The 15,427-nt window shown below is 35.5% G+C and overlaps 1 protein-coding gene across 2 annotated transcripts in view; it reads right to left on the bottom strand.

The window, feature by feature from the left end:
* Positions 1 to 15,427, bottom strand: part of NCAM2 (neural cell adhesion molecule 2) — a 242,641-nt gene that overhangs the window by 36,027 nt on the left and 191,187 nt on the right. For both annotated transcript variants that reach the window (XM_052666931.1, XM_052666932.1), the window contains exon 13: positions 476 to 595. In XM_052666931.1, the coding sequence (XP_052522891.1) occupies positions 476 to 595 (120 nt within the window). The remainder of the gene's footprint in view (positions 1 to 475; positions 596 to 15,427) is intronic.

Genomic DNA, 15,427 nt, shown 5'->3' with positions numbered 1-15,427 from the left:
ATTTTTGTGTAATCACAGTTAAAACAACGTATTCTTGTTATTTGTCTGTAGTTTTTGTTTTAGGTATTATAGCTGCAAAACTTGTGGGAGTGTTTTTTGCTGGAGGAATGTCTCTGGGAAGGGCTCATTCATTTCTCACAGATGTCTGTAATATTCTGCGTGTAAATGAGAAAAAATCCTTAACCTAGTATCTTGCATGCTTTGCGCTCTAGCATGTAACACGAAGACTCGTCTGGACACAACTGGAGAAATACTCCAATTTCAGTTAATTCATATTAGTGGAGAGGATAAGAAGAACATAACACAATTTCTGAGAAACAATGTAGAGAAAACTGGTGTTATACACTAGAAAACAGTCAATAAATCATATTATCAATGGAAAATCATACTGCAAATTATTAGCAGATCTGAAGGCAACATATTCTAGAGAATGTAAGTATTTATATTTCCATTTAATCACACAGGTATTACTCACGGACAGGTAAAGTCTGAAATATCTCGATTTTGCTATATTCTCCTTGCCCTTTTCCATTTACAGCAGCTACTTTGATTTCATACGTTGTATTTGGTTCCAAATTGCTGAGAACAACCATTGCTAAAGGAAAGAAAAAATACAGAAAGAAAATTCAGTGAAGTAATGTGTTTTAAAAAAAGAAAAAGCCAGGTGATTTCATAATTCACTTACTTTACCTGCAACTAAGAGTCCAATTTTCAGACATTTTAATTTCAATTACAGTGGTTCCAAAATTAGCTATCTTGCTTACATAGTCCCATTTTTGTGAGCAAACATTGTGACTGAGTAATTTATGCTTCTGGAGGAATTTAATGCCAGTGATACAGAAACCATAGGCAATAATTAAGGAACTTAATAAAGGTTTGCTGTTTTGTGTTCAGACTGTGAACACAGGAGGAACAAATCTGTATCCTGTATGGCAATGGTCTTCTGACACACATTGAAGCCATTTTCATACAGTTCGTGACTTGATATGTCTGTGAAGTCATTACTTTTTTACACTGTTTGCTGGACAGCAGAACCAATTTGACTACTAGAAGCTGGGCAGCTCCACCTACTGAATGCAGCTGTGTGCACATCAATGCTGAATTACTGATGACAGTTCAAGCTAAAATGACAGGTGTTTTACGATGATCAAAGGAAGAGTTCCAAGCTATCAACTAAGGACCTGAAAGTGAATTAGGCATATCTGTAGATACTCAACAGGTGGTGAATGGAAATGCGTATTAAATTATAACAAAAAAAAGTGATTTGGGAAGCAAACATGTTTGAATTTCAGACTTAAAGAGAGCTTTCCTGTAAAGTTAAAGACAAAACAATCCCCTTCTCACTCCCCAACTAATTTCAAAGAATGACTGAACCATTTATGTTGGAAAAAATCCTTTAAGATCAAGACCAAATTTTGTATTATGTACATCAATTAAGTACCATACTTTCAGAAATCAAGACTGAAGCCTTGGCAGCAGATTTTCACATAGCCTGAAGACATCTACCTGGAAATGCCATCAGCAGCAGAAAAAGGGCACGGAATCTTGCTCAAAAAATACTGTACAGCTCTAAAAATACTGCAGTTGATGATGTACAGCACAAAATCCAGAAACAAAATCCAGAAAAAGGATGTTGGATTCCTGGACCCTCTACATTAATTCAGTATTGTACATTACCATACAGGGTACATATACTGATACCAATATTTCACCTAGAAACTTAGATCCACAAAGAGTTCTTGGACCATTACCGTGTCATTGCAAGAAAGCCACCTTTTGTTGTCTCTACATAAACTGACCGTCTCTTGTTTAACAGCTCTGTAGTGAGCTCTCACAATATGAGATTCATTCTAAGGAACGGACATACATGGGATGGACTTTAGTTGAATCATAAAATCATTAAGGGTGGAAAAGACCTTCTAAGATCACTTAGCCCAACCATCAATCTATCACCATCACACCCACTCATGTCCCTCAGTGCCACATCCACAGGGTTCTTAAACACCTTCATGGATAGTGACTCCACCACCTCCCTGGGCAGCCTGTTTCAGTGTCTAATCACTCTATCACACGTTTTTTTTCCTAATGTCCAACCTGAACTTCCCCTGGTGCAACTTCAGGCCGTTCCCTCTAGTCCTATCACCAATTACCTGAGAAAAGAGGTTGACCTCCACCTCATTACAACGTTCTTTCAGGAAGTTGTAGAGAGCAAGGATGTCTACCTCGAGCCTCCTCTTCTGCAGACTGAACAACCTCGATTCTCTCAGTTGCTCTCCATAAGACTTGTGTTCCAGACCCCTCTCTGGCTTCGTTGACCTTCTCTGGACATGCTTTAGGGCCTCGATGTCTTTCTTGTAATGAAGGGCCCAAAACTGAACACAGTACTCAAGGTACAGCCTCACCAGCACTTGCTGAAATCATAGATCAACAACTGAGCCTATCCAGATCTCTCTGCAGAAATTCCTACACTCAGGTAGAGAAACATTTCGTCCCTATTTAGTGTTCTCCACAAACTTACTTATGGTGCACTCAATCTCCTTGTCCAAACCATCAGTAAAGATATCAAACAGGACAGGCCCCAGTACTGACTCCTGGGAAACACTACTCATGACCAGTTGCCAGCTGAATTTAATTCCATTCACCACCACTCTCTGGGCCTGGTCATCCAGCCAGTTTTTTGTCCAGTGAAGAGCACACCTGTCCAAGCCATGGGCTGCCAGCTTCTCCAGGATAACTATGTTGAAGAATATCAATAGTTGCTTTGCACAGAAAAATGGGGCCTGTATCATCTAACAATAAGCTACAGAACTCCAGTGTCTTAAGAAAGAACCAGTAGTATCTTTCCCAGTCTCTAAGAAGTCTACATTGCTTGTTTTTTTGTTGTTTTTTTTTTTTTTTTTCATTATAGAGGAGTATTTCAATAGTTGCTTTAAGTTTGCTTTTCAAGTTTTATACCTAATGAAAGTGGAATTATTTTTTATCAGCACTCTTATTCTTTTAACTCCAGGTTTATTAGAACTTCTATTATTTTTTTTGTGCAGCAGACAGACAGAGGTCCCTTTACAAGTGGAGCTAAAGGGATCTAATGAATTTTGGGAAAACAGTAACTTCCAAATTTCATTTTGAGCACTTCACACAAACTCGCTACTGAGAAACAGTAATCATTTTATTATAAACAAAGCAGTACCTCTTCCAGCAAACAATAATTTTCAAGAGATTTAAAAGTATGAAGTAGAACCATTTTGGAAATAATAAAGTACTATCACGAGAATAAGAATTAATTCAGAGAAAGATTATGATATATAACTTTCAGCTACGGTAAGATGAAATTTAAAATCTAAACAGAGCAGTAGCAACATTTGATTTGTCTTTCAGCCCTGATTACTTTCCAAGGCTGAATAATTTCACTGAAAATAAACCTTTGGGCATATTAAAAATTAGTGTTACTGTACATGTTTTTAAAATTTAAACAACATCAAAACATGGCTATGAGTCTACGCTTAATAAAACACGGATGTGTTAACTACATAAAACCAAAAAATCCAATTCTAGAAACACTTGAGAGACTCCTGGGGCCTATATAAATGAATAAAATTTCTTATGTATGTAGTATTTAAAGAATCAGTATCTAGTTTATAATCCCCTGAACAACACTATGTATCTGGATACAATGACTCTTACAAATATGTTTATGAAACTGACACAACAAAATCTGATAGCATCATATGCCCTCAAAAGCTAGAACCTCTTAAGTATCAGTGATGGCATAATGTAATAGCAGGAAATTTATAACCATATCTTCCAGGAAAGCAAAGCAAAGAGCCACTACTCAGCAAAATACTTTAAATAAACACCAAAAAAAAGAAAATCTAGAATAATTAAGCAAGATTAAGTAACCTTCCCATATTACATTGCAAAAATACAAGTCTTAAGAGTAATCTAAGATTAACTAAAGTTTTGACAAAAAAAAAAAAAAAAAAAAAAAAAAAGCAGGTAAAGACAGGTAGACAGGTAAAAATTCAGAACTGAATAGTCAAACTATTTCAAATACTGACTGCGCACATTTCAGCTAGGAAAGCTTTATTGCAGAATATTAAAATTTCAATTATTATCAAGATGCACTGTAGGAAAATAACATCTGACACAAGATTTGCTGTGAAATAAGTTGTTCCATAAAGCCAAGTTAGTAAAAACATGGTAAAAATCACCAGCTGCTTTTCTAGTCCAGAGGTAGGTTGTTTACGTTACCTTAATCGTGAACAATGACATGGGAAATGGTTTGCATACTAAGCTGTCTTTTCACCAAAGGAAATCTAGCTCAGAAATCTTCAAAGAACTGTCACATATTACATAAACCATCACAAAAAGAAGGTTAAGGATCTAATAGTACAGTTACATTACACTAATCCCAAAGCAGATCTTATATGAGGTTAATTAACAGACATATTGCATCAGTATTCACTGGAGAGATACTTGTTGCATAGAACAATGTTCTACTCCTAGTCCTGACTTTAATCCCTTGAGGATGTCAAGCCTAACTGAAGTAGGACATAAATTTGTTTTGAAACAAAGCAGCTGATACAGATCAATGCTGAAATATCATATTCACTCATAAATATTTCAGATAATGGCAGCAGTGCAACATTTCTGCCAAGGAAGCATTACAGATTCTAGGATGGGCTCTTCCTATTTCTTTCCTCTTAGTCTCAATCTCCATTACCTACACAGACTGAATATCTTGCAGGTTAGTAAGCGTGGTATTTTTATTCAGCAAAATTGTGTTGATCTTTTCACGCATTTGTGACAACTCTCAAGGAGAAACTATGTTCCCTGCAAATACCTGAATCTCTTTCAGAGAAAAAAATGAATAGCATTTTTATGGAGCTCAAAGCAGTTTTCTCTTTGCAGTGATGACACATTTTCTTTTGACAGAAGAAATGGATGCTGGAAGGGAGCAGAAAGGAACCTATGGTTGTAGTACATGTGAACAGAGCAGTGAGGAACCTGTGGTAGAATAGCATTAAGTTCTAGTACATATGTACGAGACTTCTTGTGTAGATGTCACACATTGTGAAGAACTTCTCCCAGAACCTTCGTCTGCCTGCGATGAACAATATGGCTTCATCTAGTATATGCACAATAGGAGGAAAATAAAAGCTGTTTTTCTATCTGAGGCTTACAGAGTGAGTTAACAGAAATGGTGGCCAAATAAAGTTAGAATTTGCCACTGGTGGAGAAATACAGGAAAAGCAACATAGAAGTGTTTTTGCTACACAGCATGCAACATGTTTATTCATAAGCAAAAACAGTCACACTGCCTCAGCTCCATCTGTCTGCCTTGCCTGAAGAACAATCAGTTTTATAAATACTGATTCAACATCTGCCCATAAATGTCAGAATGCAATTAACATAAAGAAATGAACTTCAATAATGAAAATATTTCAAGTTGGACATCATATGAAAATAACTGTAGTAGCCAATCCTAATGCTACAGAAATTGACATAATTTCCGCAAGTATATATGGAGACAGGATCAAGCTCTAAGCTATATCCTCATATGCATACTCAGAAAAGAACATAATCATTTGAAAAATCAGAGATAATGGCTTTGTCATAATTTTCCATCCCTCTTGCAATGTAACATATAATTATTGTATTCTTTTGCAATAAAGGTTGTAGCTGCTTAGTTTATTTTGAATATAAGTAATCAACTGTGAATAAAAATATGTAGCATTGTAGGTCATACATATTTAATATAATTAATAGTGTTCAATATCATTATTAATTTCATTAGAAAATAGTTCACAGCAGTTGATATAAAAACTTCATTTTAAAAAGCAACTTATTATCAGTCCCAAAAGCACAGTGACTCTGTTAAGCTCCTGTTCTCATGTCTTACTTATTTGTACTGGGCAGGATTCTGAGGTGTCAGGTGTACAAATTAAGCCAGGAGTAACAACAGCTACAGTTACCCAAGAAATTACTTTGATAATTATTTTCACTGAAGTAAAACTAAGAAGTCAAAACAATCTAGTGGGGGAATTATAGTTACAAAATGTACAATTGTATATAATGAAAATAATATTAATGAAATATTAATGAAAATGAAGTAAGCAATTACAATGCCCCTAGTAAAAGGCATATTAGTGATCTGACAACATAGTTTTGAATACATTGGATCAAAATGAATTCAGAAGAAGGATTTTGTCATTTTACATCACTTACAAGGTAGCAGTGAACAGGTTATGTTTAGAAGACTTCATTCATTTTCTAGTTTATTTATTTTAAAAGCAACTTTCTTTCTGTATCTAATCTAAATCACTTCCATATTTAATCTAAATTGCATTTTAGCGCACAGTTTAGAAAAAAAAAATAAAAATTAAGAGAAGCATTCCCACAACAAAACCAATTACAAAGATCATTATAGCAATAAACTGTGCACATAACCTGTTTGAAAATAGTAACGTACTTCCATGAATTGCTTCTCAAATGATGCATTTACAAAAACTAATGTTAAATAAAAAAAGGGAAGCTACTAACTGAATGAAAAATGTTAAGCTATAAACCTACGAAAGACAGCAGTACTCCCATTTTTAAAATATCCCTTATTTTATATATATATTCTTAAATTATTGTGTTATATCTATCTAACAATAGAGAATGTTTTATGAACAAATTCTGCCACTTGCATCACCACTGCTCACAGCCTTCTGTTCCATCAACAGTCCTGTGCAACTAGGATCTTTCTCTGGCAGATTTTGGCTCTTCTCACCAGTAAAATAGAATTTAGGTTCTTCAGATTTTTAAATCCAAGCACATTCTAACTTCAACAAAACTATGCCAAGTTTACTTTCATTAGGATAAAATCTGTCTAAAATACTTTGTACTCTGCATTGCTTTCAAGGTATGGCAAAATTCTTCTGGATTACTATCAAAATATCTCTTGCAGATTGGATACAGTTCCTTGACATATTTGTAGTTCAGTTGTTCACTACTTCAAGTTTTCTTTGCTGCTCTTTTCTCTAACCCAACAAAGCTGCAGATGACTCAGATAATAGCATGCCATACTCTAGCCTGAAGGACAGGAATGCATAAAACTAGTTTTTTTGGCCTATGGGAACTCTAGTACATTGTGTATTCTGAGAGTTCTTTTCTTGCTTTCTATCCTATGCAATTTCAGCCTTCTGTATAATAAAGATGCAACTGATAACTCCCGTTCTCCTACTTTGTGAGTACAGGGGTCAGACAGAATAAATAATCTCAACTTCAAAATTCAGTTCTCTATGCATAGTTTCATTCATTTGTCCATTCCTCATCTCCAAGAACTAGGCATGCTATCTATATTAAAATAATTGCATTATTCTAGATTAAATTTGCTGGAAGAAAAGTGCTTTCACTCCAAGTTTGGAATAGTTTTCTTATGCTATTAACTCCATGGTTGACACTTGAATGAAACAAAACATTTTCAAATTTTCATTAACATGTTGTAGAATGTTGCTTTAGTATGGAATAAATACCCCTGGTTAGATCATATGGAAGTTGAAGCTTTAGGATTTAGTTATCTACTTCTGTTGAAAGTAATGCCTTCTATTTATTTCCATGGAAATGACAGAAGATAGAAAGAGCACAAGAGTAATATTTGAAAGCAAATTCTCAGATACGGAATACTATTTTTCAACAGTCACCACCATTAGGTATGGATTTGCACAACAATGAACAAGAGCCTGCATGCCTTTGTGTGCTACTTGAAATCTGCACCAGTGGAAGTGATCCACTGTCACTGTTGCCATTGTTGAAACACACCACCTACTACCTCACAGTACTCACATCTATTGTTTGGTTATAGAAACATTCAGAAAATGTAAATGAATGTCAGTGGGTGCAATTCTAATTCAGTTCCTCAGTAGAGCAAACCACTTCCATACCTTTGCTTTATATGCACTTCCATGTCAGATATCATTTTGATGTTCACCCATGCAGGCACTAATATGATATTCAACAGAAACCTCTGTTAAGATAACTAAAGGACTTTGGGGGAACACTTGGTGTCCAGGAACAATAAGAAACAGAAGAGGATCCAGCAGACAGCAATCAAGAACAGCCTAGGACATAAGAGTGACAAGTAGATGTTGAGGCTTATTTGGTCTGGTGAAGAAGCCAAGGAGTTTCACACAAACAGCAGTGTGAGACTCTTCTCAAAAGTCAGAAGCTGTAGCTTAAGCATATTCAAACTGGATATTTGAAAAGCTTAATCAATGGGAGAGTAATGAAGCACTAAGCAGATTTCACCAAGAGAAGAGGGTGAGGAATCTTCCTCTTGGAGGTTAGAGAAAGCCATGCCTGACCTGATCCAAAACTACCACTATTCCTGCTTCAGGCAAGAGGCTGGACAAGATTATAAGATTATATAAACTTAAGAAGAATAACATCTTAGTTTTATGAGTCCAGTTTTCTCTTCTGCTATTAAACTATTCTTCACTTATAAATGCAAGGATTTTAAAGCCCACAGATTGAAGAAATAGATGATAACATGCAATTAAAATAAAAGAAGTTCCTCTAAGGATAAAAGGGAATCCCACTGATTATGGGACTCTAAAGTCGTCAGACTTTTTCTAAGCTTTCAAATGTCTGTATGTATTCTGTGTTTTATATCAAAGCTAGAATCAACTCTGGATTAGGGTGAAAAGAAAAAGAACAAAAATGTGATTTCAAATAGGTGTTTTACAATGATTTTCACCACAGCAAGAAAGCAACTTCAAGACTGGCATGAATACAATTTCAACAATTCTAGCATGCGTCTCGCATGTGAGGATAATTTTCATTCATAGATTTTCCTCCTCATTTCCATCCTACTCTTTCATGCTATGCTTTCCAGCTTGCCAAAAGAGAATAAAAAGAGCAGAGAAGTGACAAAAAGCAGTTTTATTTAACAATACCATAAAATGTAACACATATAGGCTAAGCTATCTGTTTGTTGCCAGCTCTTGTGTGTAATAGAAGGAAAAGTCCATTCAAAGTTACTCTGTCATTTGATGACCTTGACAATGCTTAAGGAATATTCTGTTCTCCAATAACACTTACCGAGCTCATATTACAAAATGCAGATGAAATTTGTATGCATAAATATTCCAAAAATTGACTGTACCTTTTTGTAAGCACATTGGCAATGTAAACTGGATGCAAATGAATACAATACTGATTTGAAAGGCAAAATTTGCAGCTGCACCACGTGTCCCACTTATCAGCCATTCATTTCCAATATTGCACTGAACAACACTTTCCTTAATGAGATTTTACACTTAGAAGCCAGATCAGCAAGACCTGTACAGTGGATCAGCATGTTCACTGCAAATCTACTTGAGAGTGTACCATCACAGAAAGCTTGAAAAGGTCTAAATACAGACTAGGCAAGATTTACCAGCAAAGCAGGAAAAAAATAGAGGAACATCAGGTGAAAAATATTTGGAATAACTGATTCGCCATTTAACTCTTTTTAAAATACATTCACTGTGTACATCTTCCAATGAAAGCAGCTGAGGGGTCTGGAGCACAGGCCTCATGAGGAGTGGCTGAAGGAGATGGGATTGTTCAGTCTGAAGAAGAGGAGGCTCAGTGGAGACCTTATTGCTCTCTATAACTACCTGAAGGGAGGTTGTAGTGAGCTGAGGGTTGGCCTCTTCTCTCGTGTAACTCATGATAGAACTAGAGGGAATGGCTTCAAGCTGTGCCAGGGGAGATTCAGGCTGAATATTAGGAAATACTGCTTTTCTGAAAGAGTGGTCAGGCACTGGAATGGGCTGCCCAAGGGATGGTGGAGTCACCGACCGTGGAGGTGTTCAAGGAATGTTTAGATGCTGTGATGATGGAAATGGTTTAGTGAGAACTATTGGTGATAGGTGGATGGTTGGACTGGATGATCTTGTAGGTCTCCTCCAACCTTGGTGTTTCTGTGATTCTGTGAAAGCATACTGCATTTGTTTTTATAAATTTTCAGATGTTCCTTTTTTAAAACATTCAACATAAATCATGCTTCACAATGAGCTTTGACTGTTTGACTAAATGAAATTGCAACTACAGAATTATAAACTATTGAAGCGCAGCCTCAGATATTGGTGGTATATATATCTTGATGTTGCTTTTAGTTATAAACTTGTGATATGAAGTGAATTGCCTGAATTTTCTTCACTTTTTATGACAACTTACTCGGCTTTGAATGTGAAAAGCACATTTCATTCTCTTGAATAAAAACCTGAAATACTTAAACATAGTTTTCCCTTTGCAGTTTTCACTTTTCAGCTTTCCTAATCTGTCCATGCATTTTTCTATAGGAAATTTATTTCTCATCAACCTTTCTACCCACATGAGATTTTTAAACCCGAGGTTAAAGTGGAGTGAGACCAAGAATAGTATGGAGATTGAATGAGAGACATGAAAAACTTACATATACGCAGATGTGCACACAAACTAATCTGTATAAAAGGTTTTTTTTTTTTAACACTTTCATTTAAATATAATCTATAGTGCTCATAAATTGCATCTATTCTTTAACTTTTTCCAGTAGCAAATTGCATCAAGCTATCTTATCCCAAAAATTTCCATTTATAAAAATTAAGGCCATTTTATTCGTGTAATTTGTAGTTTCATCCTGCTCCATTTTAGCTTATATATATACATACACACACACACACACACACACACACTCGAGTTCTGATAATTTTCAAAGCTTGTTTATACTGTTTATATTAATTTCAATCAAGACAAATATCCAGTTTATTTTGAAAAGAAATCCTATGTGCTTAGAGGCAGCAATCATATCATATTATCTGATACAGAGAATGATCCTCTAAGTTTTTTTACAAATACTTCCTAAAAATACATTCTCCCACTGCAACTGGCTAATGAACTTGTTTTTTCCTTCTGCTCCAGCAGCTTGCAATAGATGTTACTGTCTTGAAGATTCATTAAATGCATTAATAAAATTATTAATTTATATGGGCTTCATATCTCTCAAGAGTCCATCTGAAAGCCTTCCAGGCTTAATGGTGAAGCATTGCTATGCTATCAGTAACTGTTCCAATAATAAACTGGATGCACTTTCATACTTCACTATAAAAGAAGTAGGTAGTGCAAAGCCTACAATCTAAGATGTAGTACATGAGAATGATAATTAACCTATATATTACATTTCCTCCCCAAGGACAATAACAAGACATCATAATTGCTGTATTTTAACATTAAGAAAAAAAAATTCTTTTGTGTTTGTGTTTCTGAAATCTCAGCAGAAAATCATACATCATAAGCTCTTCACATCTTCTGAAACAATATCTGTTTGATAACTACCAAAAAGCATTGCTTAAAGACAGAAAACAAATTTCAGTAGTTCGACCCAGAAACCCAAGCTGCACACACACACAGATCACACTTTTGTTACTCGTATGCTTGGAAATAACATACAAAAGCTAAAAAGAAACAGAGAAGATGGTATTACCCTATTCTAAATGTTCTGAATGCTTTTTATATTATAAAGATTGAAGTAAGATTTACCTACATGTACGCTTTCTTATTGATATAGAAAATTAACAAAATAAAACACCAGATCTGGAATTGCCACCCCCTGCCATTGGGTTCTCCCACCTGCCCAGGTCCAGAGCCCCAGGCAGTCTGGGGGACCTCAGCCCCAGATCAGCTGTAGCAGGGCCACAATCCAGCTCCCCACAGCCCTGCCCTGCCTGGCCATGCCTCTTCCCAGCCTGGGCCAACTGCATGTGCATGTCCCAGTCTAGCCTCAGCTGAACTGTGTTCTCAGGGAGGTTTCCAGTTCCAAGAGGTGTCTCTGGCTGTACTGCTGCAGGCTGGAGCTTTGGGATGGGACCTAGTTTCAGGCCATGTTAGACCTCCCAGAGCACTGGCCAACAGGGAGACCCACCATGCCCTGTGGCCATAAGGTTGAAGGTCACTTGTAACAAAAGTTTGCATATTCAACACATATTCCAGAAGTGTAGAAAAATCTGGCTACCATTTGCCTACTGATCTCTTGGTGAACTATGCTAGTATTGATTATGACTTTTAAATCCTTAAATAGCCTGAGGTTGGTGTATCAGAATGATTGCTTCATTTTCTGCGCCCACATTCAATAGCCGTTATCAGCACAGCCTTTCAAATGAAATCTTCATTATAAAAGAAAAAGGAGAAAGAATAGGGAAGCAGATACAGCTCCTGGACCCTGAAATTCCCTCTTTAACTTGATCTGAAAATATCTCAAACTAGTACAGTTAGGCAGCATGAATCTCAGATGAAGAAAACTGCAAGCTGTTTGAACAGATTGGCAGAATTTATTCTGTATTACACGATTTTCTTGATTGAACTTATAAGAATGTCTAACAACTTTGGTTAGTATTTTTCATCTAAACAAAAACAGTTATAATCCTACTTCTAGAAGGCTTTATACATGGCTTTTAGGTAATGATTGTGAGAAAATTAATGACTCGATAGTGTTAGTAGCAATTCCTTTCAACAACTTTTTCAAACATCTATGAATCATTTGGTAACACTTTAATTAAAAACTAACTCCTGCAGCAACATTGTCAAGATAGATGTCTGTTTCATCTAAAATACATCCATCATCCATTTTAGCAGTTCATGGTTGTTCTTTCTGTCTGTACAAAGACAACTATATTGCGGCTTCTGGTCACAGTACAAAGGGACCAGAAGACCCAGTTTAGTCTTGACAATCTCCATACTGGAAGAATAACAGTCTTTTGGGCACTACTTTCTAAAGAATACAGGATCTTCTGCCTACCCCTGTTAAAATGCAGCCTTGGAACTCACCCACTGACTACACTGTAGAAAGAAGGGACTGCAGTGCTGTTTTATCACTCCTGATTCAAATCAGACTGATAAAAAGTCTTCCTGTGAAATTGCAGCACGGTTTCTCATTGGCTGCTGGGAAAAACAGTCATGACTCACGCATTAGGTTTGCATCATGACTTGAGTTGTGAGAGCAGTTAACTGTCCCTGTGTAAAAGCATTCATATCTGAATCTTAACCATACATTTTGGCAACATATCTTGTTTTTCTGCTGTGTCCGTATAACACATTAGAAGCATTTTTAACTCATGAATTATCTTCAATAACTTTTGATAAATGCTTTTTTGATCTCTTTTGTTTTCTTTGTACTATTTGTATGCTACTCTGTGGTGTAGAATCAACAGCATTTATAAAAAAAAGATGTCTCCTGCTTAGCCAATGTTTGAAATTCTGAAGTAGCTTTTGATCTCTAAAGTAGTTCAGAAATAAATACAGAGAAATATAGACGATACAATCTCTATCTGTGCAGGAGAATACAAAAAGAGATTTCTCAAAACAGGTTATATTAATTATGGATCTGTGATGAATTTTTAACATTGTCCACCATTCTCTCAGTAAAGTTCACATTCTCAATATCTATTCCTGTTACCAAATACTCCTTGTAGACGAAGATGATCCTTCAGGTCACTTCTATGATTACTAGTTTTCTGTCATCATTTAGAGGAGTCTCTAATCACACATGCTATAATGAGTTACCTTTAAAATGTTCAAAACCAGTGTGATTTATTTTGTTGGGTTTTTTTTTCCACAAAAACTCTCAGTGCTAGTTAGAAGACAATGGCATTAAAAAGAAAGCACTGATCTGAGGTAAGATAAAAGCCCTGAAGACTTACTGGTGAGGAAAGAGAAAAAATGGATGTATGATGAATGGCACAAAAGGAAGACAATGTGAGAGAAAATGTGACAGCATGTAGGAACTAACACAGTCTTTTTCTCAATTAAGCTGTCTTTAATTGCAGCGGGAATGGAGGCAGAGATTGTAAAAATCTACTTCACATAAGTATTGTGTTCATAACTACTGAAGGTATTTGTATCCTTCACACTGCTTCCCACTTGTAAAGTAAGTTTCAGTACAATGCAGTACAGTTACTTTAGTACAGATACTGTACTAAAGTAATTCCAAGCAGATGAACTTATGTGATACAGCAAACTCCAAAATAAGCTGTAGGCAACAACTGCAGGAACATGTAATGCTGATAGAATATTTCAAAAAGCTGTGAACTTTTGAAGAAAGCAGCACAAGCTAACTCTGGTAACAGAAGTTTGTGAAGTTATACATCTTTTCTACATAATCAATTAATCTTTTTACAAATCTCACATTAACATCAGTAATAGGAAAGCAGGAGGACTAAGGTTAGTATACTGTTGTACAAAATTAACACTAAAGACTTTGTCATTATGATTTTGCATTTAAATTAAGCATGGTAGCACTGGCTAGTCTTCATTTCAGAACACTGCAGCCTACTACACAGGTCACCACAAGTTTTATTATGTGGTAGACTGTAGTTGTCATCAGAGAAACTTTCTGTCAATTCATTGAAAAAAACAGCTAAGAGAAAAAAGACTTGGATTGATTTCAACATTTCAAATTTTCAACATTTTGAAACAATCTTAAAAGAGGCACAGTAATATCAATTAATGTGTATGCCTTGCCATCAGAGGAAACCTACTGTCCTCCATTTGGTCTCCTAGTACTGAAAAAATGCACATTATAATGAGCTAAAATGAATGCTGCCAGTAAAACTGTTATAGTTACCAAATATCGTTAAGAAAAGATAAAAAGTCCTGTTGTTTTGAATATTTGTTGATTACATGTATGTTTCTTTGAAACAATTCTATTTTTTTTATTGGATGTGCGTGGCTGATGTGATGACACATTAGATCATTTACTACATTTACGATCCCCTCAATGTGGTGATAGCTCCAAAACAATTTACCTCCTGCTGTATGGATCAGAAGACTGTTGGGACTATTTTGACTTGCACTATCTGCTGAAAATGCCAAAGTGTAAATTATGGATGGAAGGCATTTCTGTTCTATTAAGACCCTGTTAATGTTACTCTGTCAAAATACCCTGCAAATGCATGTACTTAAAGAACTCTTGTATGTTTACATTTTTTTCTGCATTTAGAGGTGTGTAAAGAAGGCACAGACCCAGTAGTGAACTGGACTGACTTTTAGTATTTTAGCACCAGTATAACAGTAATAAACGTAGTATCTAGCAAATACATTTTTGCATCACTAATTGAACAATACCTTATAGATATGCTTTAGAAACAGATATAACGAATACTGACAGGTATGAACAAAGGTTACTAAGTAGCTCAAAATCAGTAATTAAAATAAAATAAAATCAGATAAAACATCACATAATAGCTTACTCAACATTTTAATTTAATTATGCATGTAATATGCATTCTCTAACTAACTCCTCTGTGATTTCTACTGTTTTTGAAATTTACAGCTTCACAAATATTCTTTGTCTCTACTCGAAAATAGTGAAAAAATAAATTTGTTCATGTAACTCACGTAAAACTAAAACTTAACAATTGATAAGAGC

The sequence above is a fragment of the Tympanuchus pallidicinctus genome, unplaced genomic scaffold (assembly GCF_026119805.1).
Source record: "Tympanuchus pallidicinctus isolate F22 unplaced genomic scaffold, pur_lepc_1.0 scaffold10, whole genome shotgun sequence".
In the NCBI taxonomy this organism is placed as follows: domain Eukaryota; kingdom Metazoa; phylum Chordata; class Aves; order Galliformes; family Phasianidae; genus Tympanuchus; species Tympanuchus pallidicinctus.
The sequence above is the reverse complement of the archived record's forward strand: the minus strand, read 5'-3'. Positions and strand labels throughout refer to the sequence as shown.